At 41.0% G+C, this 26,236-nt stretch overlaps 1 protein-coding gene across 2 annotated transcripts in view; it reads left to right on the top strand.

Moving 5' to 3' along the window:
• The window catches only part of LOC138745399 (E3 ubiquitin-protein ligase ARIH1), a 66,148-nt gene that overhangs the window by 9,929 nt on the left and 29,983 nt on the right, over positions 1-26,236 (top strand). Inside the window, exons 2-4 of one of the 2 annotated variants that reach the window (XM_069902396.1) lie at positions 3,914-3,981; positions 15,330-15,474; positions 22,153-22,215. In XM_069902396.1, the coding sequence (XP_069758497.1) occupies positions 3,914-3,981; positions 15,330-15,474; positions 22,153-22,215 (276 nt within the window). The remainder of the gene's footprint in view (positions 1-3,913; positions 3,982-15,329; positions 15,475-22,152; positions 22,216-26,236) is intronic. The other variant, XM_069902397.1, reaches the window with a different exon arrangement.

The raw sequence follows: 26,236 nt of genomic DNA, 5'->3' as shown, positions 1-26,236 counted from the left end.
TTCTAGCTGGGAAATACATTTCTTGTCTCCTTCAGTTAATCCCTCTTGGAATTGTATTGGTCTCCATGAGATTACACTTGGTCCTCTAACCCTGGAGGGTAGAGATATTTTTTCAGTGTCCTGGAGAATTCCTGCTGTAACTTGAGGAAATTATAACGTGCAGCATTATCTTTGAGGCTTCAGTTTGTATCTGGCAACACTTCAAGCCATGTTAGATTTTTGTCGCCAACTGACTGATGTGGTGCTCACCAAAACTTGAACGCTGGTTGATTTTCCACCATTTTGACCAAGAAATTGCAGGGGAAATATTTCTCTGAGCTTATCCAGTTCCTTAGCCAACATTCCTCCCATTGCTCCACGCCACTAGAGCAGATTAACTGTGCAATTTTGCCATTCGTTTTCTGTGTGTCATTTTATTGCTGGTTTTCGTAAAGAAGGGAATTTGGTGCTGGCCTCTCTGCCCAAATAGCTTTAATTTGTCTATTCGTCTAATACAATGAGTGAGATTCAATCAGTGCTCTGAGTGAGTGGAAGAACTTATCATTGTAAGGGACAAAGCGAGAGCTTCCTTAAATGAAGCGAGAGCATCATTTCCAGCTGATTGCTTTTCCTGGAGTGCTCTGTGGTGGTCATATGATGTCTACTTTCTAATTGATGTCACTGTTCATTTTAATGCTGTGAACCGTTGGAGCAGGATGGTTAGAAGAAAGACTTTTGTGTCTTTCTTGTATATTTTTAATACTTTTATATATTGTATTTTTTTTCTAAATTTGCAGATGATACCAAAATAGGTGGTAGGGGAATGGTGCGGAATATACCAAAAGGCTGCAGAGAGACTTGGATAGATCAGGAAAATGGGCAAAGAGGTGGTGGATGAAATGTAATGCACACTGGTGTTGGAGAGGGTTCAGAGAAGATTTACAAGAATGAAACCAAGAATTAAAGGATTAGTGTATGAGGAGCAATTGACTGTGCTTGTTGGAGTACAGAAGGATGAGGTGGCAAGATGTTTTCCATGGTAGGGGATTTAAGGACAAGAGGGTAGAACTTCAAGGATAAAAGGGCATCAATTTAAAACAGCAATGAAGAAAAATTTATTTAGTCCGAGGCTTGGGAGTCTGTGGAACTTGTTGCTACGGGTGGCTGTGGAAGCGAATTTGTTGGGTACACAGGTAAACTCCGCTTTACAAAAATTCACTGACAAAGAAATTATAATGGGTTTTCACTTTTATGAAAATTGTCTCCAATAATAGTCAATGGATCTTGGTTTTTTGTTTGGTTTACGAACTGTTTCTCAGGAACACTCAATCTTTGTAAAGGTACTTAAGGCAGAGATTGGCAGGTATTTGATTCGTCATTGCATCAGGGATACTGGGGGGGAAGGGTTGAGTGGGAGGATGGATCATCTTATGCTAGAATGGCGAAGCAGACTCGATGGCCCTACTCCTACTTCTCTATCTTGTGATCATGTGTTTATGACCTGCGGTTATCCAAAAACTCTTAAGTCAATGAAGTACTTTCAAAGTGTTGACAGGGCTTGATGTTGGAAGTGTAGCAGTGAATCTGCACGAGGAGGCCGGGCAAAGAAATGTGAAATTAACACAATTAATTTTCTCGATTTCCTCGTTCCTTCTTCAAAGTACATCTCTCCCTTGCCCCAAGATTCTTTGTTGGATATTCTGCATCTGAAATATCCAAATTCCCCATTCCAAATATTTGTTGTCAATATCCTTTACCAAGGTAAAGTGTTCCTGAGAAACTGTTTATAAACCAAACAAAAAAAACAAGATCCACTGACTACTATTGGAGGCAATTTTCAAACATGTAATGCCCTGCAATACAAATGGCTTGGGGTCAGGTAACAAAGCTAGTTCACTTAAACAGTGTCCGCTCACATCCATGGGTGAGTGAGGAACTGGTGCACTTGGACAGTATCAGCTCACACCATAAAAAAAAAACACCATAAAACATTGAAGCAGAAATAGGCCACTCAGCCCATCAAGTCTGGCCCACCATATAATCATGAACTGATCCATTTCCCCATTCAACCCCACTGACGAACTTCTCACCATGACCTTTATGGCCCTGACTAATCAAGAACCCGATCAATCTCTCCCTTAAATACACCCAATGACCTGGCCCCCACAACCACCAGTGGCAACAAATTCCACAGATTTACCACCTTTGGCTGAAGAAATTCCTCTGCATTGCTGTTCTAAGCAGACACCCTTCAGTCCTGAAGTTGTGCCCTCTTATCCTGGACTCTCCCACCATATAACCATAGAACAATTATAGCCTAGAAACAGGCCACTTCCATCTAACCCAACTGACCTACACTCAACCCATAACCCTCCATTCCTTTCCCATCCGTATACATATCCAACTTCTCGAATAATATCGAGCCTGTCTCCGCCACTTTGTCTGGAAGCTCATTCCACACACCCATCACTCTCTGAGTAAAAAGGTCCTCCCTCACTGAACTTTTACCCTCTGACTCTCAACTCATGTCCTCTCTTTCTACATCTACTCTGTTCATGTCTTTCCACATTTGAAATGTTTCAATGAGATCCCCACCCCCACCCCCCTTTTATTCTCCTAAATTCCAATGAGTACATGCCAAGAGCTGTCAAATGTTCCTCATATGATAACCCTTTAATTCTGGAATCATCCAAGTGAAACTCCTTAGAACCCTCTCCAATGTCAGCATGCCTTTTCTTAAATGAAACAATACTCCAATGCCTTATAAATCACCTCTTAAATCAGGGATCAGGGACTCTTTTCCTCCATTTCCAACTGGACCCTCAATTTCTTCATCAGTAAACCCCAATCAGAGTGGATTGGCCAGAACCTCACTGACTATCTGTACAGGGGTACCTCAAGGCTTCATGCTTAGTCCCCTGGTCTATTCCCCCTCTTATGGCATAACCATGTTCAGCTCCAACATAATCTGGGTAAGTGAGGTTTTTCCTCAGTCCATGCTTTCAAAGGTATGAAAACTGTGGTGACTTTATTTCATTACACCCTCAGTTTTGTCAATACCAGATTGAACGTGTGATGGTTGAATCACATACTGTTTATAAGTTCCTGTGAGGTGGAGCACCTGGTTTGCTATCGCCAAGTGCATAAAAAAGTTTGTATAAAAAAAGATTAAAAGGCATAGAACCTGGGTTATCATCTCTCCAGGCATTTTTTTTGAAATGATTAGTCTAATAATTTTGTTACTTTCTTGATACCCCAGATGCATTTAATTGGATAAGAACCCAAAAATCTCATGCCTTCACCTGAATACCTTTGTATTTGTTGGATTCCTATAGTCCCGCTGCCAGAAATATCTTATTAATTATATCTATTGAGCATGTATTAGGTGAATAAGATATGCATTTTTGTGATAGGAGCCACATATCTGAAACAGTTTTAGTTATTTGCAAACAACAAAAATCGCTAAAATACTGCAGACTTTTTTCATAATCCATATGGTGAGTGTAATAGTAGTTTTGTAGGAGAACATGGGAGCAATACACCACAATGCAATGTTCTGTCTTCTTCGACTGGTACAATTGAGCCTTTGACCTATATTTGCTCATTATTACAAGGTTCAGAATGGTACAGTAAAATTGCAGTCATAAAAATGTGTATTCTGTGTTCATTTTATATGGCTTGTCCCTGAAGTCCTTTGATTCAGAGTGGTTGCTGTGGTGCGTTGAAATGAAGTTACACACAGGAAATAGTTTGTGCAATATTAAATTAGTTTGTTTGCTTCCTGCAGTAGAGTTTATGTGAAACTGATTATTGTGGCCATGTTCATGCCTTGGTTGTTATAGAAGTTCATAATAAGGAGACTTCAAGGTTAACCACAGAAAACATGTTTCAATCTAAAGTCATTGTGTAATTTGGGATTGTCTTTTACCTACAGAATCCAGCTACAATCACAAGGATACTTCTTAGTCACTTCAACTGGGATAAAGAAAAGCTAATGGAAAGGTAAGGCTTTAGCCTCAGCTGTAGCAAAAAAATGTATAATGTCAACTTGGAAATCAGAAGAGAGCCTGAGAGTAGAGCAATGGTACATGGAAATGAATAAATGTATTCCAATGGAAAAAATAACATATAATTTATAAAATAAAGTCACATTATTCAAACAAATTTGGGAACCGTACATGGAACACAACAGAGAGGGCTTGCCTACGACCTCCACCCCCTAAAATGAAAGAATGAGAAGAAGACGAAATGAACTGACCCAGTGTGTCAAAGTAGAAGACACAATTTTCTTGTTTATTTTCATGGTGTGATGACATGGTTTAATGGGTTTATTGTATTGTATATGTTGAACGTTTAATGGGTTGGGGGGGGGAGGGGAGAAAATGACACTATATATTCAAGAGGGAAATGTGTGTATTTTGGTTAATATGGTTCATAGTGTGAAAATTTAAAAAAATTGAAAAAAAAAGAAAGGTAAGGCTTGTCTCAAGTGAAATATAGTAAGCATAAGATTATATCGGGATATCATCTGTGGGCGAAAGACATTATGTAGGTTTTAATTACTTTTCATCCTTAGTGGAAAAAGACAAATTACAGGAAAGAAATCTGTTAAAGTCCATGGAGGCTGCATTTGTTTCCATCAGCCAGATTTCTTGTCAACAAGTTGATCTCCAGTTGGTTTGATGCTTCGGAAGCTTGGTGTCATTTGTGAAGCTGTCAAGCTAATTAATGGAGAGTTTTGCAATGATGAGAATAACATTTTAACAACATGAAGACTGTCGTAAGCATCTTGGGTAGGAATGAGGCACCACATCGTCAATCAGTTGGGAAAACACTTGTGGCAATTAATGGTGGCCAAATTGTTGTCTCGCAAAGATTGCAGTTGGTTCTCGTCGTTAGCAGTCAAGTTGAGAAAGATCTGTTCGTTCTTTTTTTTTTACTATGCCCAGTAACCAATTGCCATTTCATATCACTAAGTTATCCTGAATCCCAATGATTTAACCTCATTGATCAACATTTTGTGGGATCTTGTCCAAACATACGACATTTACTGGTTGCAGAGGACATCTATATAAGGTGAGGAGAAGAAAGTTTCAAAGAGACTCCTGGGGTTTTTATACACAGGGTAGTGAGTGCCTGGAATGCATCGCCACAGGGGTGGTGATGGATACTGATAGAATAGGGACATTTAAAAGACTCTTAGACATGCACATAGATGTAAGAAAAGTAAAGGTTTATAGCTGTGAGATAGGGAAGGTTTACTTTGTTGAGTTGGTTTATAGAGGTACTTCTTCCTTATTCTACTAGCCATATTCTCCAAAAAATCTCCAATAGATTTGGCAAGAATAATTTCATGTTCATAAATGATATTTATTGTTATTTTCAAGGTGTTTTGTTTCATCGTTATAGTTCATAGAATTTTCTAAACTGGCTAACGAGTTGATAGTTTCCTGTATTTCTCTTTTCATCCTTTCTTAAGTAGTAAGTTCCTTTGTCCCAAATTGCAGTGGTAATCAGGATAAAATTGTTGTGACGGACTGGTTGACCTTGTACTTGTTCCTGAATCTCGACATTTACAACAGCGTATATTTTCTGCATTTAAGTCGACTGGCAGATAAGTCGGGTCCCCATTTTCAGCCTCATTTTAATAGTTTTACATATATCGGGTGTACAAGTTGACCCCAAAAAATTGTGCTGGCTGAGCTGTTGGGTGTTGGCTGAGGGAGGTTGTCATCATGGAGGCTCCGGCAAAACGATCAAAGTATGAAGCGAGTTGGAAATGACCCAAGAAATCCAGTAACTGTTGCTGCAAGAAAATCTGATGTGTCTGAGAAGTTGGTAAGACATTAGCGAAATAAGGAAATCACTTTAAGAAAAATGCCAAAAAGACAATTTTTGATGAGAATAGGGATCACTCATTGGCCAGAGTTGGTAAATTGCATTACAGCATGGTTATGTGAACAGAGGCAAGATTGCTACGTAGTCATGTGAAATAAGAGCATTTGCACTGAAGAGGGCAAAATTTGGAAAAATTTAATTCTGGGTCCTGATTTATTAAATGGATTAAATTATTAAATCTATGTTCCACTGCCTCAATTCTTACTAATCTACAAAAGTCAAAACCTTTTGATCTTTAGCAGGGTACTCATCAGGGTTGTCCTCTAATCCATTACTTTTTGACTTGATATTGGAATCATTAAGCAATCGCTCTTTGTGAAAGTAGAGATTTTACTGGGATCATTAGGAATGGCAATGAACATAAAGTTTCCTTATATGCAGATGATCTTTTGCTTCTTGTTTCTAATCCAAAGGCTTCTTTACCAAATAGGCTGACTTTGTGGGTCTAAGTTGAATCTGCATAAAAGGGAACTTTTAAATGGTTTTATATAAAAGTTATATAAAGTTATATAAAAGTTTATATCAAGTTATTCTAATTTTTCTTTCAAGTTTGTGCAGAATAAATTTACTCATCACTGTATTATAATTACTATGAGCTCTAAACATATTTTAAGGAAAATAATTTCTACTCTATTTAATCAGGTAAAATTATTATGAAATGGTCGCCTTCATCCCTTTCAATGATTAGTTGTATGAACTCGATTAAAATGAATGTTTTACCTAAATTTTTGTACCTCTTTCAATTCATACCAATTTTCATCCCTAAATCTTTTTTTTAATCACTCAACTCGCTTGTATCTTCCAACATATGGCAGAGGAAACGCCCTCACTTAAATAAACCTCATAATAAAAAAGCTAAAAGGAATGGTGGACTGGCGTTTCCCAATTTTACATTTTGATAATTTGGTTGACCGCCTTTCGTGGGTTGAAATGGAATTAAATTTTGCAAAGAATACTTCTTTGTTGGCAACTTTAGGGTCCTTTTTATCTTCCACTTTTTATAAGTTAACTGATAATCTGATATTTAAACATAGTTTGAGAATATGGGCACAATTTAGAAAGTTTTTTTGGATTTCAAATTTTTTCCTTTGCTAGTGCTATTATATCTCGTCTCTTTTTTCTCCCTTTGTTGCAGGATACAGATTTTAATGATTGGCACCGATTGGGCATTAAATGTTTCAAAGACCTTATTCAAAATAGTTTTGATTTTTGGTTGTAAAATTTAACTTTACAAACATGCATTTTTTTTTAGATATTTACTGGTTAGACATTTTGTTCAATCTCAGATCCCTGACTTTCCACAAATTCCCAAGGCAAATATTCTTTATTTACTTTTGATTTATAACTTTCTCATAAAGGTTCAATATTTTTGTATTTATAACAATTTGCTTATTTAAAAATGGCTTCAATAAGATCAAGGGAGACTGGGAATCTTTTACTCTCTATGAGGTCTGGGATTCCATTTATAATTTGATTAATTTAATCTCCTTTTATGCATGATATTGTTTATTTCAATTTAAAGTGGTCCATAGAGTACATATGTCTAAAGTTATCATTTTTATTCTGATATAAACCCTCAATATGACAAATGTAAAATTGCTGAGGCTTGATCCACTTGTTTTGCACTTGTCCTAGTTTAGAAAAATTATGGAAAGATATATTTCAAACATTATCGGTTATTCTTAAGGTTAAATTGGACCCTTGCTCTTTAATTGCTCTTTCGGATCATTTCAAGATGATGATGTTTTATTAACAACTCAAAACCGAATTCTATCTTTTATTGATAGCCAGACGTGCAATTTTGTGTTAAATGGAAAGACAAAACTCCACCTACACACACTCAACGGTTAAATGATATTATGTCTTAAGTTTAGAAAACATAGATATGCCATTAAAGATTCAAATACTAATTTCCTAAAGACATGGGGGCCCTTTTATGGATCAGTACCACAGTCTAAAGTTTTAGGGTTATTATTAAGCTTCAGTGCTGTGCTGTCCATTTCCAGGTTATCATTACTTGTTAGTTTTTTTTAAACCTTGTACAGTGGTAGGGGTTTTGAATTTACAAGGGTGGTTTTTCTTGAAATTTATATTTCAATATAAATTTGTATTGTTTTTTAATTGCAAACCAATAAAAATATCATTAAAAATTAAAAAAAAAAGAAACTACTAAAAGATCTTTGTCATAAAGTTGCAAGTTTTCACCAATTTTATACGTAACCGGAAGAAACACCAGTTTGCATTGGCAAATATTGGAAACCTGGATGAAACCTCCATGAATTTCAGCTTGATAGGCAATTGAACAGTCGAATGGAAAGGGGTGAAAATGGGGCAAACCAGAAGTACAGGCCATGAAAGGACCAGGTTTACCATGGTGTTGTCGTGCATGGCCGATGGGACGAAGTTAAGACCCATGGTAATCGTCAAGTGCAAACTTAAACTGAAAATAAAATTCCCAGCAGGTATTTTTGTCCATTTTCATGAAAAAGGATGGATGGATGGAAATGGTATAAAATTATGCATAGATAATATGTGGAACAAACGGCCAGACAGTTTATACAAAGAACTGAGTTTTCTGGTCTGGATATGTTTCGTAGCCACTTAACTGAGAACACAAGGTAGATTAGCACTAAATAATAATTACATGGCAGTTATCTCAGGTGGTTTCACGTTTCTATTGCAATCTCTTGATGCCTGCTTGAACAAGCCATTCAAGGACCATGTGCGTGAAGAACGGAATACATGGATGACGAGTGCAGAAAAATCATTCACAAAAGGTGGGGCAAAGTGTGCTGGATCCACACTTGATGTGCTGTGTAACTTTGTGCTCAAAGCATGGGATGAAGTGAAAGTATTGTGGGATGATGAAGCTGCCTCTTCAGATTAAGAATGGGACCTATATGATGACTGTTTAAACAGTGAGAGTATGGATGTTCTTGCCTGGATCTTTACATCAGATGATGAATGGTGATTTTGAAGGATTCTAAATGTTTTTTTAATCAATAAAAATTTTGTTATAATATACTGATAGCAAGAAAAGTATTTTTTTGTTTTTCAAGGGTTGACGTACACTGAATCCGTCGTGGTTTTTTTAGTTGAATTTAAGGTATCAAAAGTATATCTGGCATACAAGTCCACCCCCACCACCCCATTTTTGAAGGTCTTAAACGTTTAAATATACGGTGGTGATTGAAGGCTCCATTGAGAGAGCTCTCAATCTCCCAACATTCAGATATAGGGAAATCTTGACTCAATTTTTACAAGTATATATCAAACTAACAAGTTATGTTCTTGCAATATTGTTTTCATGAAGAAGTTTCAAATTCCCTTTGAGTAATTGGTGTCTTCATCCTGGGATGTACAACAACTACTTCTTTCTTTGGCTTGGCTTCGCGGATGAAGATTTATGGAGGGGGTAAAAGTCCACGTCAGCTGCAGGCTCGTTTGTGGCTGACCAGTCCGATGCAGGACAGGCAGACACGGTTGCAGCGGCTGCAGGGGAAAATTGGTTGGTTGGGGTTGGGTGTTGGGTTTTTCCTCCTTTCCCTTTTGTCAGTGAGGTGGGCTCTGCGGTCTTCTTCAAAGGAGGTTGCTGCCCGCCAAATTGTGAGGCGCCAAGATGCACGGTTTGAGGCGAGATCAGCCCACTGGCGGTGGTCAATGTGGCAGGCACCAAGAGATTTCTTTAGGCAGTCCTTGTACCTTTTCTTTGGTGCATCTCTGTCACGGTGGCCAGTGGAGAGCTCGCCATATAACACGATCTTGGGAAGGCGATGGTCCTCCATTCTGGAGACGTGACCCACCCAGCGCAGCTGGATCTTCAGCAGCGTGGACTCGATGCTGTCGACCTCTGCCATCTCGAGTACTTCAACGTTAGGGATGAAAGCGCTCCAATGGATGTTGAGGATGGAGCGGAGACAACGCTGGTGGAAGCGTTCTAGGAGCCGTAGGTGATGCCGGTAGAGAACCCATGATTCGGAGCCGAACAGGAGTGTGGGTATGACAACGGCTCTGTATACGCTAATCTTTGTGAGGATACTATTGATAGTAAAAACACAGAAATGCTGCTGGAACTCAGCAGGACTTGCAGCGACAATTGGAGGTAAAGATGTATTACTGATGTTTCGGGCCTGAGCCCTTCCCATCCTCAAGGTATCAGCAAAGAATGGGAAGGTGTCACACAGCATTTCCCTGTTTTAATTACAATCACGTCTGGAGACTTGTGTTTCTAACTACTGATAGGCCTGACATATACTGTTCTGGCTAGTGTACTCCCACAGATGTGGTCCTGAATTCATCATTAACCATCAAATTTCATATTTTTAATTAAATCTTTTTCTTGCTCAGATGGAAGTAGCACACAGAATAGAAAAGTATGAGCCGTCATAATTAGTATTCATGGGTTTGGTCACTTATTCTGGATAAACAACCTCCTGAGAGTTGTGAAAGAGCTTGCTATGCTAGACAGGAAAATTGTTTTCATCTGGAAGACCAAAGCTAAGTGGGAAAAGTTAAGAATGACTAGAACTTGTCGATTTCATTGAGCTGTTGGTTCTCAGAACAATCCCATCAATCCCATTCCCACACTTAATTTCCTGTAAGCTGTTCTCTTTGAGCAACTTGGTGTTTATTCCTGTTGGAGGTGTTTTTACTCTACACCTATGACTGTGTGGCTTCATATGAGAATAACACCATCTACAAATTTGCTGACAATACCACAGTGGTGTAAAGGTATGTGGGTTGTATCACAGATGGGGATGAGAGAGCATACAGGATGGAGATTGAAAACTTGGCCGAATGGTACAACAACATCGCACTCATTGTCTCCAAAATTAAGGAGCTGTTTGTTGATTTCAGAAAAGGAAAGCCAGATGTTTACAATCCAATGATCAGTGGGGGATCAGAGGTGGAGAGGGTGAGCCTACCTCAGTTCTTGGAAGTCACTGTCTTGGAGGATCTTTCCAGGACCAAACACACCAATGGCATTATAAAGAAAGCACGTCAGCACCTCTACTTCCTTAGGAGTTTGCAGAGGTTTGATACGACACCAGAAACCCTGTAATGGACAGTGGGCTGACCGGCAGCATCATGGACTTGTATGGGGGCACCAATACCCCTGAGCGTAAAGACCTGCAAAAGGTAGTGGTCACAGCCCAGGACATCACAGGCAAAACCCTCTCCACTATTGAGAACCTCTACAGGAAACACTGCTGTCGGAGAGCAGCGGCGATCGTCAAGGATCCACACCACCCAGCGCACGCTGTGTTCTCACACTGCCATCAGGAAAGTGGTCGAGGTGCCACAAGACTCGCACCAGCAGGTTCAGGTACAGCTACTCCCCCTCTCAACAACAAACTCAATCAGGGACTCCTTACTTGTTCACTTTATTGATTTTTAATATTCTCTCTGTTTTGCAGTCAGTTTGTTTACATTAGTTATCTTTTTACAGTTCTTTATTGACACGTTTATGCTATTTACAGTTTTTTTTTGCTCTGGTAATTCTGCTGGCTCCCACAGAAAAAAAATCTCAGGGTTGTGTCTTGTATGTACTCTGACAATAAATCTGAAATCTGCATGTACGATGTAAAAGTTGTTCCTTAAATGTAGCTTTATTGAGGAAAGCCATCCCTTCTCTTTTGTACTTTCAATGAAATCCAAAAGTTGCAACAAACAATCAGGAAAGCAAATACTATGTTGAATATTTTGAGCAAATGTGTAAGGGAGTCCTAATGGAAATGTATAACTTTCTGGTATGATTGTAGTCAAATTATTTTAGACAGATTTGGTCTCCTGGCCAAAGAGTATATACAGTAAAATCCCCATAAATCTGTAATTCAAGCAACTAGCAAAAAAAAATTCCAAAAATATAGGCAAAAAATACAAAAGTTTAAAATTGCTGCCTTGCTAGTGGTCAGTTTGCTAATCCACACAATCTCAAGCAACCGGCAAATTCATTTATCCGGCATCCACCTCCCCATTGGGAGGATATCAGGCACTTTTCTGTTCTCACCATTAGGGAGGTGCAGCAAAGGTTTGCTGGACCTGTTGCAAGGAAGTCGGACTTGTTGCATGAGGTTGAGTAGAGGAAATCTGTCTGTTGTGGAATTGAGGAGAACAAGACGAGGGCTCAGCTGGCTACATGCAAGGAGCATGCTTCCCTGAGGGAGTGAAACATGAAAGTCTGTAGACATTATGGTAATAGTAAAAGCGCGGAAATGCTGTGTCTTGCCACGGCCGAAGGTGATAAGGTGCAGGATTGACATTTTGGACCTGAGCCCTTCTTCAAGATGTAGGTGTCTGAATTAAAAGACCAGGGAGAGACTGGACAGGAGGAGGCGTACAGACAAAAGGTGTTCATTGGAAGATAGGAGAGAGGAAAGTTGAGAATTGAAAGGGGCGGGGGGTGGTTTGGCTCTGTGAATTGAGAGTTAGGGGGAAAGGATAGGGAGACCCAGCTAGAGGAAAGGAGACATACGGAAAGATGGGTGGGGGAGAAGGGGGTGGGAGGCTAATGGAAAATGGAGAAATTGATGTTAATGCCATCCAGTTGTCATGTCATGTTTATTTCTCGTTCATATCATTACAGTGTACAGTGAAAATGAGATGGCGCTTCTCCAGCTACATTATGCTAGCCGTGTATCCCCGGAGTTCAGAAGCCTCTCGGCTTGGGGGGTAAAGCTTTCACAATCTGGTCATGAGGACCCGAATACCTGTTCCTGGGACGGCAGGAGGGGGAACAGATTGCGTGAGGGGTGTGTGGAGTTCTTCACAATGTTTATGGCTTTCCGCAAACAGCGCCTGATATAAATGTCTATTATGGTAGGGAGAGAGACCCCCAATAATCCCCTCAGCATTCCTTACTATCTGCTGCAGGGACTTGCATTCTGGGATGGTACAGTTCCCGAACCAGGTGGTGATGCATCCCCTGTAGAATGTGGTGAGGGTGGAAGGTGAAAGCTGGACTTTCCTCAGCCTCTGCAGGAAGCAAAGGTATTGTTGGGCCTTGTCGATGGATCTGGTGTTGGGGGACCAGGAGAAATTCTCCACCAGGTGCACACCAAGGAATTTGGCACTCTTGATGACCTTGACAGTGGAGCTGTCGATGGTCAGCGGTGAGTGATCTCCTGGGCTTTCCTTTTTTTTAAATTTTTTTTATTTTTCACACTATAGATCACATTATTGAAGATATACACATTTCTCCTTTCAAATATATACAGTGTCGTTTTCTCCCCCCCTCCCTCCTCCCCTCCCCCCCCACCTCCCCCTCCATCCATTCAAAACTCTGAGTCCAAGATACATCAAACCCATCAAACAATGTTGTCACTCAACATTAACGAACAAAAACTTCCACTGAGTCAATTCTTTCCATTCTCTTTTCCTTTTGTCATTTTAGGTGATAGATGTCCCGGTAGGTTTTCTCTATATATTCCATGTACGGCTCCCATATTTGTTCAAATAATGTTATATTATTTCTTAAACTATATGTTATTTTTTCCAATGGAATACATTTATTCATTTCTACATACCATTGCTGTATTTTCAAATTATCTTCTAATTTCCAGTTTGACATAATACATTTTTTTGCTACAGCTAGGGCTATCTTAACAAATCTTTTTTGTACACCCTCTAAATCAAGTCCAAACTCTTTATTTTTTATGTTACTTAGGAGGAAGATCTCTGGGTTTTTTGGTATATTGCTTTCTGTAATTTTATTTAATATCTGGTTTAGATCTTCTCAAAATTTTTTCACCTTTTCACAAGTCCAGATTGGATGAAATGTTGTTCCCATTTCTTTTTTACAACGAAAACATCTGTCAGATACTGTAGGGTCCCATTTATTTAACTTTTGAGGAGTGATATATAACCTATGTATCCAGTTATATTGTATCATACGTAACCTCGTATTTATTGTATTTCTCATAGTTCCTAAACATAACTTCTCCCATGTTTCCTTTTTTATCTTTATGTTTAGATCTTGTTCCCACTTTTGTTTAGTTTTATCATTTATTTCCTCATTCTCCTTTTCTTGTAGTTTGATATACATGTTTGTTATAAATTTTTAAATTATCATTGTGTCTGTAATCAGATATTCAAAATTGCTTCCTTCTGGTAACTTCAGACTACTTCCCAATTTATCCTTTAAATAGGATTTCAATTGGTAATATGCCAGCACTGTATCTTGAGTTATATTATATTTATCCTTCATTTGTTCAAAGGATAATAATTTATTCCCCGAAAAACAATTTTCTATTCTTTTAATCCCTTTTTTCTCCCATTCTCTAAAAGACAGGTTATCTACCGTAAAAGGGAGTAGCTGATTTTGCGTCAGTATTAGTTTTGATAATTGGTAGTTTGTTTTATTTCTTTCTACATGAATCTTCTTCCAAATATTAAGCAAATGGTGCAATACTGGAGAATTCCTGATTTACCAATTTTTCATCTCCTGGGCTTTCCTGATGTCAACCATCATCTCCTTTATTTTGTTGACGTTCAGGTGTAGGTTGTTGTCTCTGCGCCAGCCCGTTAGTGTTTGCACCTCCTTTCTTTAAACTGACTCATCGTTCTTTTCTTGCTGATGAGCCCCACCACGGTCGTGTTGTCAGCAAATGATAGAGATTAGAACTGTATCTCGCTGCACAGTCATGGGTCAGCAGGGTAAACAGCAGGGGGGCTGAGCTTGCAGCCTGTGGGGGGTGGGGGGGGTGGTTTGGAAGGTGCCCATGTGGAATATGAGGTATTGTTCTACCAATTTGCAGGTGGTCTCACTCTAACAGTTCAAAGAACCATGGACAGACATGTCAGCAAGGGAACGGGATGGGAAATTGAAATGGGTAGCCATTGTGAGATTCCCACTATTGTGTAGAACAGAACTGAGGTGCTCAACAAAGAGATCTCCCAGTTTGCTGTGTCAGGTCTCTCCAATGCAAAGCAGATCACAGTGGGGGCACTGGGTGCAGCAAGACCAGGAGTACTGGGGTAGACTGTTTAATCTGGATTGAAGAGCACTCCTCTCATTAAAGAGCAGTAAATTTCTGGAGTACTTTATCCCAGAGGGCAATCGAGATTCGATTGGAAAAAGAGATGGAAATATGGATATTTAGGAGAATCAAAGGACACAGACAGGAATGGTGCTGATAAATGGCCTCGAGCTATGAGATCAGACGTGATTTTGATGATGGTCGAGCGGGCTTATTGCCAGATGTCTATTTCTGCTTTTCTTACTACTGATGTAAACTGGTCAGGGTGATTATGCTGGGATTTTTAGTAATCTATGCTATTGTCGTCTGGTATTGACCGAACCATTTCCCATCATAGATGTTTTGTGTAAGTATTTGTAAATATTAAGATTGGGGGTGCTCATTTTAAAAATGTCACTGTTCAAAGAAGATTTAAAAGAACAATTCAAAACTACTTAATTTCTTTAAAAAAAATGCAATGTTTAATTGTTACAGATATTTTGATGGGAACCTGGAGAAACTTTTTGCAGAGTGTCACGTCGTTAACCCTTATAAAAAATCTCGAACACGTCAGATGAACACGAGGTCTTCCTCACAGGATATGGTGTGTGCGATCTGCTTCCTGAAGTATCCTAACTCGGTAAGTGCATTATACACCGCACAGCATTAGGAGCTGCGTTACAAATAACGTACAACTGTCCTTCAGAAGTAATAAGATGTTTCAACTTTATTTTGAGCTTGGTGTTGGTACAACTCTCATTCACATGGCTGAGACGGGGCACCTTTACTTTGGAGAAATTTTGTGAACTGCAGACAAACTATTATTCAGTCCTGGTGCAAGCTACAGTGAAATCCAGTTATAATGTGATCATTTGGGTCCAAAACATGTCATTGGGCAAAAAGCAGGGTTGCGCTAAATTGGTTCTGTTTGGCTTTGAGATCCCCTGGCAGCCGCGCTGAGGCTGTAGAGGTTGTATGCTGGGTGTGCTCGGTTTCAAGGTCCCCTGGTGGCTGTGCTGAGGCCGCGTGCTGGGTATGCTCAGTTTCCAGGCCCCCCCCCCCCCCCCATCGGCATCGTCGTTTGGCTGTAGTCGATGGGTGGCGCCTCAGTGCTCTCCGCCCATCGCCTTTCCTGCAGCTTGGATACCAACCAAGCCTTCCCCACCGTCACCTTGAACCACTTGTGCTTTCCGCCTGCATGCCGCAGCACCCCGGCTGTCCAGTGACGAGCTCTGGCTGGAACTGCCGATCTCCGTTTGCGCAGACCTCTCCCTGTCTGCCGCCTCGTTGGGCATCTCAGCCACTGCTGGCATGTGGGCCGTGATGTCAGGCAGGGCGGATGGCCTGTGGATGACGGTACAGGTCTTGGCCTAGCTGCAACGCTGGTACTTCCCAGGCTGCCGGTTGAAGGCACCCTGCGGGGATGGCTCAGTGCTGCCGTCGCACTCGGTCCTGGCTGTCCAGCGAGACCACTCACCTTCCATCCGCCAGGCCTGCAGCAGGAGGCAGGGGTAGGAGAAAAATCAAAAACATTCACGAATTCATGTATTAGCAACCATATGTAAAACAAAAGAAGTCCAATGACTCATCATGTTATCTCCGAATTTGCGTAAAATTGGGGTATGTCATAGCAGGGTGTACGTCCAAAATGCTCATTGCTTATCAGTAGTAAAGTTTGATCCCAAGGATGAGATTTTCTAGTTGCTGAGCAGTACATGGAATATTTTAAGGTCGAGTAGGGTGATCACTTATATGCTTGTTATTCTTGCTTTGCTTGGACATATAAATAAACTGCAAGAAATTCCAATCTCTACCATATTAGATCGTTTCAGCTCTGTAGATCAGCTGCTGTGCCAGTTTTGTCATTATAACAAATTCAAACAGTATTCCACAGAATCTGTTTTTTTAAAAAAATTGTCCCAGTTCTATGGCCCCTAATGATCCTGATGATCAATTCCTTCTCTGCTCGATACATTTGGTGTGAAAATCCAAAGGATCGTGGAAGGGAATATTCCAGTAGCAGAGAGCTGACCCTATGCGGGCGAGGTTAGCAGAGCCCAAATTTTGCTGCTGCAATGTGTTTGCAAGCTCAACAAATCCTGGTACTTGACCAGGCTAATGGCTTTTGTGAATGATCATTTGTATTTGACAAACAACAGTAGGTTTAAAAAAATATTGTGGCCCGACTGAAAACATTGCCTAAGAAGATGCATCTGACTCCCACAATAACAACAGATCTATGCAGAAATTGTTGACTGGTCACCAAGCACTATTTCCAAAGTGTGAGTTTTGTCCAATGAGTTTGTCTGAAGTGTTATTTTTAAGTCGTGTGACTCTCCCTCCAAGTAGGCTCTCTTAAAATGTGAACTAACCATCAAAATGACCCTTTCTGTTGTTAAATACGTGGTTCATTTGGGAATTCCTTTTATTTTGCTTTAGAGTTTTTGTTTTAAAAGTCATGATGGGAATGCTTTTCCCTGTTCACTTCCTGTAAAAAAAATTTTTTTGTTCCTTGTTGGTGGATCTAATCACACTCCATGCAAACATTAACCTAGTGGCTAAGCCTCAAAAACCTGATCCTTTCACACTCCCTGTTACTAAAGTGTACTTAAGGCTGTGGCTAAATATGGCTTGCAAGCAGCCACGTAATTGTTGTGATCTTGGAAACCAACCAGCACTGAAATCTTTTCAACATCTCATTAGATCCTAGATTTAATGAGTTGAAATGTTGCGCATTTCGAAATATGCTCGATGACTGAAATGCCCAAACAAAACTGTTTAGAGTGTATAATGAGAAGATGGAGGAAATAATGCAGGAAGCCCATCAGGCCCTGCCCTACCAATCAACATGATAACAGCTGGTCTGTGCTGGTTTCAACCCTCTGTATTGATCTTTCAAATATCTATCTGCCTCTGTTTTAATTATTTCTAATGATCTAGCTTCATTCTCTTGCGGTGGGGGCGGGCGGCGGGGCGCGGGGGGTGTGTGGGAATACCTCCCTCTGCAGTTAGACATTTCTATATACCTCAGTTAGAATGATCATCCCCATATCTTAAGTTTTGCCCCTCATTTGAGTTTTTCCCATCAGCAAATGTGTTCCAACATCTCTCCTGCCCTGTTGGGATGTTTTGTATTTTGAACAAGGTAACCCGATCATCTTCAAAATTTCAATGGCTAAACACTCCATGTAGGACAATCCTCCTGTCCCAGGAATTAGCCTGGTGAATCACCTTCAATATTACTATATCTTTTTTAAAGTAATGGCACTAAAATAATTCCAGATGAGGCTTCACCAACATCATGTACAATTGAAACAAAACATCCCCCTTTTTAAACTCTTTGTGATGAACTGCTTGTTGAATGTGCCTGTTAGCTTTTATGATTCACCTAGATTCCCCTTTAGTGACTGTTCAATCTAATTATCAAGTCTCCTGTCTCCACTTCTTTAAGATATGCAAGCATTTACTTCAAACCTGTAATGAAATGTTGACTCTGTTAACTGGCTTTTCAGAGCATTTCTACTATTTTCTGATGTTCTGTTTAGCCTTGCCCTGCATTGCCCTGATTGATCCTGATCCTCTAGTCTGTTCACCAAGACTCTGTATTTTGAAAAGACAAATGTTTGGGTTGAGCACAGTTGTGTGGGGTTAAAACAGAAAATGCTGGAAGCACTCAGCAAGTCAGGCAACATCTGTGGAAAGAGAAACAGTTAATGTATTGGGTCTGGAACCATTTGTCAGATTTTCATTCACTGTTCTTTGAGGAAACTAGTTTCCCACGGCAATGGCTTCGTGTGAAGAGGCTGGCTCTGAGGGCTGGGTTAGAGGCATATTTACTCAGTACTGAGATGTGGGCTGTTGCTGGGACTCTGTGTTGACAGACTCCGTCTGGCTGTATATCTCTACCACCCTGGGGTTTTTCTCTCTAACAACTTGCTTACCATTGCAAGCAAACCAGTGGTAAGTAAGTTGTTCTTGTAAAGTGTAGGACAGCAGGCATTTATACCAATTCCCAGCATTGCAGTGCAACTCTCTATATATAACTCCATAGCTTTCTTCTTCTTGCGAGTATGTGCTGAGCATTATGCGAGGTGTCAAATCAAATCATGTCCATTTATTGTGTCATTCAGTCATCTCTCAATGTTACAAATGCTCATGAATTCAGATAATAAAAATCTTCCATTTTAAATTTGTACCAGATTTTCCTGTTCTGTCAAATTTGAAGGTGTTCACTGTCCCTTCTGGGCACATCATGGATATTTTATTACCAATTTTAATACTCTAGTCTGGTCCCTTCTGTTTAAATTTATTTCCTACTTGGAAGAAGTTTTCTTCCTCTTCAGCAGTTCTGTGAATTTCTTGCAATACTCCCGCTTCACTCCTTTGAACTATTCTCCTGATGTATGACCACATCAGAACACTCGACTACAACCTATTACTTCAGCTGCTTGCCCATCTCCCCTCTTTGTGCTTCTGTTTCCACTCCACCCCCCACCCTTCTCATGTTTGTCTCAAATTCATGATATTGCTCCACAAACTGAAGCACATTTCTCCCTCATTACTCTCTGAGCCACGTGTTCTCAGATCTCATTGAATCTATTTCATTTTGTTTTTTTAGATTGCAGGTCGAAATCTAGAAATTATTATTGTGGTATTGCTTTTCATTTTGGCCTTTGACAGAGACAAAAAGGTTCAGGTACTTAACATCTAGGATGAGGTCGTAAATTGGCTTATACATTAGCTATGCGCAGGGAGTGGTGGTGGACGATTGCAGGAGGCCTGTGACTAGGGCTGTGTCTCAGAGATCGATGCTGAGACCATTGTTGTTTGTCATCAATATCAGTCTGGATGATAATGTGGTCAATTGGATCATCAAATTTGAGATTGGAGGTGTTGTGGACAGTGAGGAAGGTTTTCAAAGCTTGCAGAGGGATCTGGACCAACTGGAAAAATGGCAGATGGAATTTAATGCAGACAAGTGGGAGGAGTTGCATTTTTGAAGGACAAACCAAGAAAGGGCATGCACAGTAAATGGTCGGGCCCTGAGGAGTGTGTCGAACAGTGAGATATGGGAATACAGATACATAATTCCCTGAAAGTGGCATCGCAGGTAGATAGGGTCGTAAAGAGCGCTTTTGGTGTATTGGCCTTCATATATCAAGTATTGAGTCTAGGAGTTGGGATGTTAAGATACTTTGAGCATTTTCTGTTTTTATTTCAGATTATCCATAGCAATCTTTTGATTTTCATTTAGATGGGCTGAAACTCCTGTCATGTTAATTTCTTGATCCCTCTCCAGGTCCTCATTGGGATAGATTGGGGTTGATATGGCTGGGTTGTGGGACAAGGATCAGGGGGTGTGCAGAGCTCAGAGCATTGAGCACGCTCACCTCTCAATCACTGAGTTACTGAGGCCACTGTCAGATGCTCTACCTGGCACCTGCCTGCTCTCCTGTTTCTGTGATTATCACACTGTTCATTTGCCACATACCAACTCAAGTGCAAAATGCTGTCATAACTAGGGACTTCCTGTATCTGCCTCCCTCATAGTCATAACATTTTGTCCCTCTACAAAGTCCACATTGACCAATTTTACATTCAAATGTTTTTCAACATAGTAACTTGTACCGAGCGAGCAGCTCTGAATCTCCCAATCTAGCTTATAATCTCTGAGCTAAAGTTCCTGGAGTTGAAGATGCCGACAGGACATGTAGTTGCCATGGATCTTAAACGGATTTTATTCAATTCTTTTGCTGTCATTAGTGCTGGTTGAAAAGTTTGTAAATAGGACCCTGTTTGTTTACTTGTATCATGCCTTTCTAAAATCTGGATATTGTATTCCACCAGAATTTTCTGCCAATAAACAGACTGGGCATTAGATATGGTCCCTTTAAAGCACAGTATCCCAGTCTTTTATTTAACGTCCTCGTTCCTTCTTTTTTCCCCTATTCATTCTTCCTCTCATATTAATTTTGGTAATGCATGCCAAATATTTATTGCCCATCCCTAACTCTTCCTGTGGAAGCTCTAGGGATCTTCCTTCAGTCTATATGTCGAAGGTGTTCCCACAGTACAATGAAGTCAGGAATTTCTAAGGTTTTGCCACAGGTTCCATGTGGCTGTCACAAATTGAGTCCTTGTGGTTTCCCCTCTGATGGAGTTAAAATTTGTGTGTTAAGGAAATTTTCAAGGAAAACCAAAATGTGACTTGATATTTATCACACACGCAGTGAAGGCTCTTCTTAAAATGAGGCCCTTGTAAGTCTGGAGAAATTCTATCTGATCTGTGTATGGTTTCTTCTGGGAAGGGGCAGCACAGTTAGTGTAGCGGTTAGTGCAACGCTGTTACAGCACCAGCGACCCTGGATCGAATCCAGTGCTGTCTGTAAGGAGTTTGTACATTGGGCCTGAGTCTGCCTGGGTTTTCCCCAGGTTTCCTCCCGCCTTCCAAAAATATACAGGGTTGTAGATTAATTTGGATGTAGTTGGGCGGCACAGGTGTGAAAGAAACTAAGGATAAATTAAGTTGGAGTCAAGTTGCTTATCCAAAGTTAACTTACCTTTTTGAACTTGTCCAATATAAATATAGTGTATTTATTATCAGTTTTCACTTGGAATTGGTATTGCTTCTCATGTGCCACTAAAATTAACATTGGGCTATTCAGAGACTAATTTACTTATCTAAGTACTGGTAGCTCTCTTTGGTTTAACGGATTCTGATTACATTTCTTGGAGCATTGTAAAATTATGATCATGTTAGATGATCTCCATGTAAACTGCTCCATGTCAAGTCCCTTTATTATTGATCCTCAGACCCAGCTTGGGTTGGTTAATGCAACAATTTAACAACCTGACCTTTGAGCAAATAGTAAATCCTTGTCTGTGATTCTGTATTCAAGAAAAGCCCGAATAAATTACTGTTCTGGACATGCTGCAATGAGTTATGAGGGTCTCTGCAGCAATCAAGTAGAATTTAAAAAATGTAATCAGTCTCCTAATTCAGTCTTGAAGGTCATTCTCCTGATGGGAAAGACCTGAGTGCTCAGCCCACTCTCCCTGTTGGATCGAGTGTTTATCCTTGTTTTGAGTCTGGGGTCTTGACCTCTGGTGGCATCTTCATATTATCAAAACAAATGCACTGACTTAAATAGTGTTAGAATTGTCTGCAGTATTATTAGACTGGGTATGAATCCTATTGTTTTATTTATAGATATTTTAGTCACTCTTCATTAATAATTGTATATTTTAATACAAATTGAGAGTAGTAGTGGTGTAAAGCAATAACAAGATAGAAACAAGTCTCGTGTTCTCTCATTAGAAAGAAGAAAGTTGGGGGTGTGGAAGCACCACTAGGATCACTAACTCAGTATCAGATGGCCAGGTAGGGTACAGACTATTACACTCCAAATAGTGTATGGGGTGGCACATTGTGTTGAAAATACTGATTCTTTCTCCCAATAACCAGAGACTAATTTCCAGATTTTTGTGGAATTAACTTTGGCCCCTGCTGGCATTTCTTTCCAGACACACTTGCCTGTTTATGTTGCTTGTATCTCTTCAAGACGATGCCGCTTTAGTTGCCCATTCAGAGCCAGCTCTTCAGCGCTTGACGTCCTGCTTTGCGGAAACTGCCAAAATGTTTGGCCTGGAAGTCAGCCTGAAGAAAACTGAGGTGCTCCATCAGCCAGCTCCCCACCATGATTACCAGCCCCCCCACATCTCCATCGGGCACACAAAACTCAAAACGGTCAACCAGTTTACCTATCTCGGCTGCACCATTTCATCAGATGCAAGGATCGACAATGAGATAGACAACAGACTCGCCAAGGCAAATAGCGCCTTTGGAAGACTACACAAAAGAGTCTGGAAAAACAACCAACTGAAAAACCTCACAAAGATAAGCGTATACAGAGCCGTTGTCATACCCACACTCCTGTTCGGCTCCGAATCATGGGTCCTCTACCGGCACCACCTACGGCTCCTAGAACGCTTCCACCAGCGTTGTCTCCGCTCCATCCTCAACATCCATTGGAGCGCTTACATCCCTAACGTCGAAGTACTCGAGATGGCAGAGGTCGACAGCATCGAGTCCACGCTGCTGAAGATCCAGCTGCGCTGGATGGGTCACGTCTCCAGAATGGAGGACCATCGCCTTCCCAAGATCGTGTTATATGGCGAGCTCTCCACTGGCCACCGTGACAGAGGTGCACCAAAGAAAAGGTACAAGGATTGCCTAAAGAAATCTCTTGGTGCCTGCCACATTGACCACCGCCAGTGGGCTGATAACGCCTCAAACCGTGCATCTTGGCGCCTCACAGTTTGGCGGGCAGCAACCTCCTTTGAAGAAGACCACAGAGCCCACCTCACTGACAAAAGGGAAAGGAGAAAAAACCCAACACCCAACCCCAACCAACCAATTTTCCCCTGCAACCGCTGCAATCGTGTCTGCCTGTCCCGCATCGGACTTGTCAGCCACAAACGAGCCTGCAGCTGACGTGGACTTTTTACCCCCTCCATAAATCTTCGTCCGCGAAGCCAAGCCAAAGAATCTCTTCAATGGAATAGTAATTGGTCAACTTTACATAAATGAACCATCGTTAGTGTAGTGTAGTACTTAGTTTGAGTTCATCGTTTTTTTATCTACTGAAAATCCACTCACTAAATCTGCTTCAACTACAAAAATGAGACATTTTATTGAAAATGGGTTCTGCTCAAGTGGTGTAAATCCTTTATATATATATCAGCACCTGTGTATCATTCGCATCAATTTATATTCTTGCTGTGTGATGAAATGTTTCCAAAATTACACTGAGTTCCAGCACTAAAACTTTTTGCATTGTAGATATTGCTGTGAACTGGGTATAAAAACATTTTTGAGGACTAATTTTTAATTTTATACACGTGTCTGCGTGGGGGCTCCAGATCTCCCCGTGTCTGCGTGGGGGCTCCAGATCTCCCCGTGTCTGCGTGGGGGCTCAGTTCTCCCCGTGTCTGCGTGGGGGCTCCAGATCTCCCCGTGTCTGCGTGGGGGCTCAGTTCTCCCCGTGTCTACGTGGGGGCTCCAGTTCTCCCCGTGTCTGCGTGGGGGCTCCAGTTCTCCCCGTGTCTGCGTGGGGGCTCCAGTTCTCCCCGTGTCTGCGTGGGGGCTCCAGTTCTCCCCGTGTCTGCGTGGGGGCTCCAGTTCTCCCCGTGTCTGCGTGGGGGCTCCAGTTCTCCCCGTGTCTGCGTGGGGGCTCCAGTTCTCCCCGTGTCTGCGTGGGGGCTCCAGTTCTCCCCGTGTCTGCGTGGGGGCTCCAGTTCTCCCCGTGTCTGCGTGGGGGCTCCAGTTCTCCCCGTGTCTGCGTGGGGGCTCCAGTTCTCCCCGTGTCTGCGTGGGGGCTCCAGTTCTCCCCGTGTCTGCGTGGGGGCTCCAGTTCTCCCCGTGTCTGCGTGGGGGCCCCAGTTCTCCCCGTGTCTGCGTGGGGGCCCCAGTTCTCCCCGTGTCTGCGTGGGGGCTCCAGTTCTCCCCGTGTCTGCGTGGGGGCTCCAGTTTCCTTCCACCATTCGAAACGTACCTTAGGTGTAGGTTAATTGGGTATGAAATGGGTGGCACACAGACTCATGGGCCAAAAAGACCTGTTACCGTGCTATGTCTAAATTTTAAAAAAGTTGCTACATTCTGGTTAGCTTTTGGATAGATCTGCACTATGGTTATGCTTGTCGTTCATTTGGTGTACAAACTGACATCAAATCTCTTAACCAAAAATAGGAAATGATTGTTCATCTCATTGCTGTTTATTGGACTTTTCTGTCTGCAAATGGGCTGCAATGTCATTTCTGAACATTTCAGAAGAACCTTGATTGTTATGGAACATTATGTAATGCCCTGAAGGCAATTTTCAAGGAAAACCAAAATGTGACTTGATATTTATCACACACACAATGTTGCTGTGAAAAGCTATAAGTACACTATGCCCATCCTTTTAGTTCCACATTTCTGTGTTGGATGGCAGTGCAGCCATTATCTAAAATTATTGCCTTCAGTTTTTGTGACCAAGGGAAGTCACCAAACACAGTCCCTTAACATTGGGAGTTGACATCCTATTGAATTCTCTCTCCTGCCAAGTTTATGCAAGAGTCAAATTACCGGGAGCCTTCCACTTGGGGAAACAGCTAAAACAAAATTGTTGAAAAAAGGGTGATAAATAGTCAAAATTGTTAATTTCAGGTATTTTTAGCTACCAGAGCATTCATTTATCTGGCATCTACCAATCCCCATAGGTGCCGCATACCAAGGGATTTGCTCTATTAAGAATATACATCTTCCATTAAGTAGAGGTCGCAAGAAACATCTTTCTGATTTTAATGAAGCTGAATGCTAAATTAATTTGATGCTTAGAAAGTCTTTGAATTACTCCTGAATATTCTCTAAGTAAGTGGCCTTCTCAGGTTTCTTTCCTTATTTGAGGAACTCTTTTTATTATATGACATTGAATTAGTTCAACCCAGAAGTTCCGTGTGAGCAATTTTTTGCCACCTCAAACTAAGGTGAAAACAAATTCTGGCTTTGGCACGTTTCCTCGAAGGTAACGTTGATGAGACTTGATGGGAATCAATAATAACTAGCAGGTACAATGTCAGATTGGAAATTTGCCAAAATGGTTTTCTTGCAATCCAATACATTTAACTTCAGGATTGTACTCTTGCAGGTTTGAAAAGAAATATGCTGGGTAAATTGGACCAACAACATAAATAATGAGAGGCTCAAGGCAAACAATCAAAGCAAATGGAACCCTTGCAGCAATCACAGGCGACATCCTGGAAATTAGCTACAGCTCTGCCTCCATTGCTCTCCCTCATGAATACATCAGACTTCTCCATCAATGTATTCAGACTCTGCTTCAACCCCTTCCATTGATGCAGAGTTAAATATCTCTCCATTGGGTCCACTTTCCATCTCTGGTACCATTCAATCTCTGGGCTTTCATCTGTTTTAACTCCTTGTGCTATGCTCATCTAGAAATTGAAACCGCTTCTCACATGCAATCTTCCTAATCTTAGCCCTGGTCCATCCCTCTTTCAGAGAGCAGAGGCTCTCTACTCTGATTTGTTTATAAAGAATATGTGCTGGTAACATTTAGGAAACCTTTAGAAGGCCATGTATTTTGTTTCTTCAGCTCTTTTCCTTGAAGTAAAAGTAAAACATGAAAGTTTGCAGTAAAACCCGAAATGTCAGTTACGACATGCTGAGTTTCTCCAGCATTGTGTTTTTACTGATCCTCGGTGGATCGTTTTAATTTTAGACCTACAACATGGTAACAGGCCCTTCCCACCTATGAACCTGTGCTTTCCAAATCTACCCATGTGATCAATTCGCCTAGTGTGGGATGTGGGAGGAAGCCCATGCAGGCATGGGAGAAAGT

Source organism: Narcine bancroftii, chromosome 11, assembly GCF_036971445.1.
Source record: "Narcine bancroftii isolate sNarBan1 chromosome 11, sNarBan1.hap1, whole genome shotgun sequence".
In the NCBI taxonomy this organism is placed as follows: Eukaryota; Metazoa; Chordata; class Chondrichthyes; order Torpediniformes; family Narcinidae; genus Narcine; species Narcine bancroftii.
The sequence above is the reverse complement of the archived record's forward strand: the minus strand, read 5'-3'. Positions and strand labels throughout refer to the sequence as shown.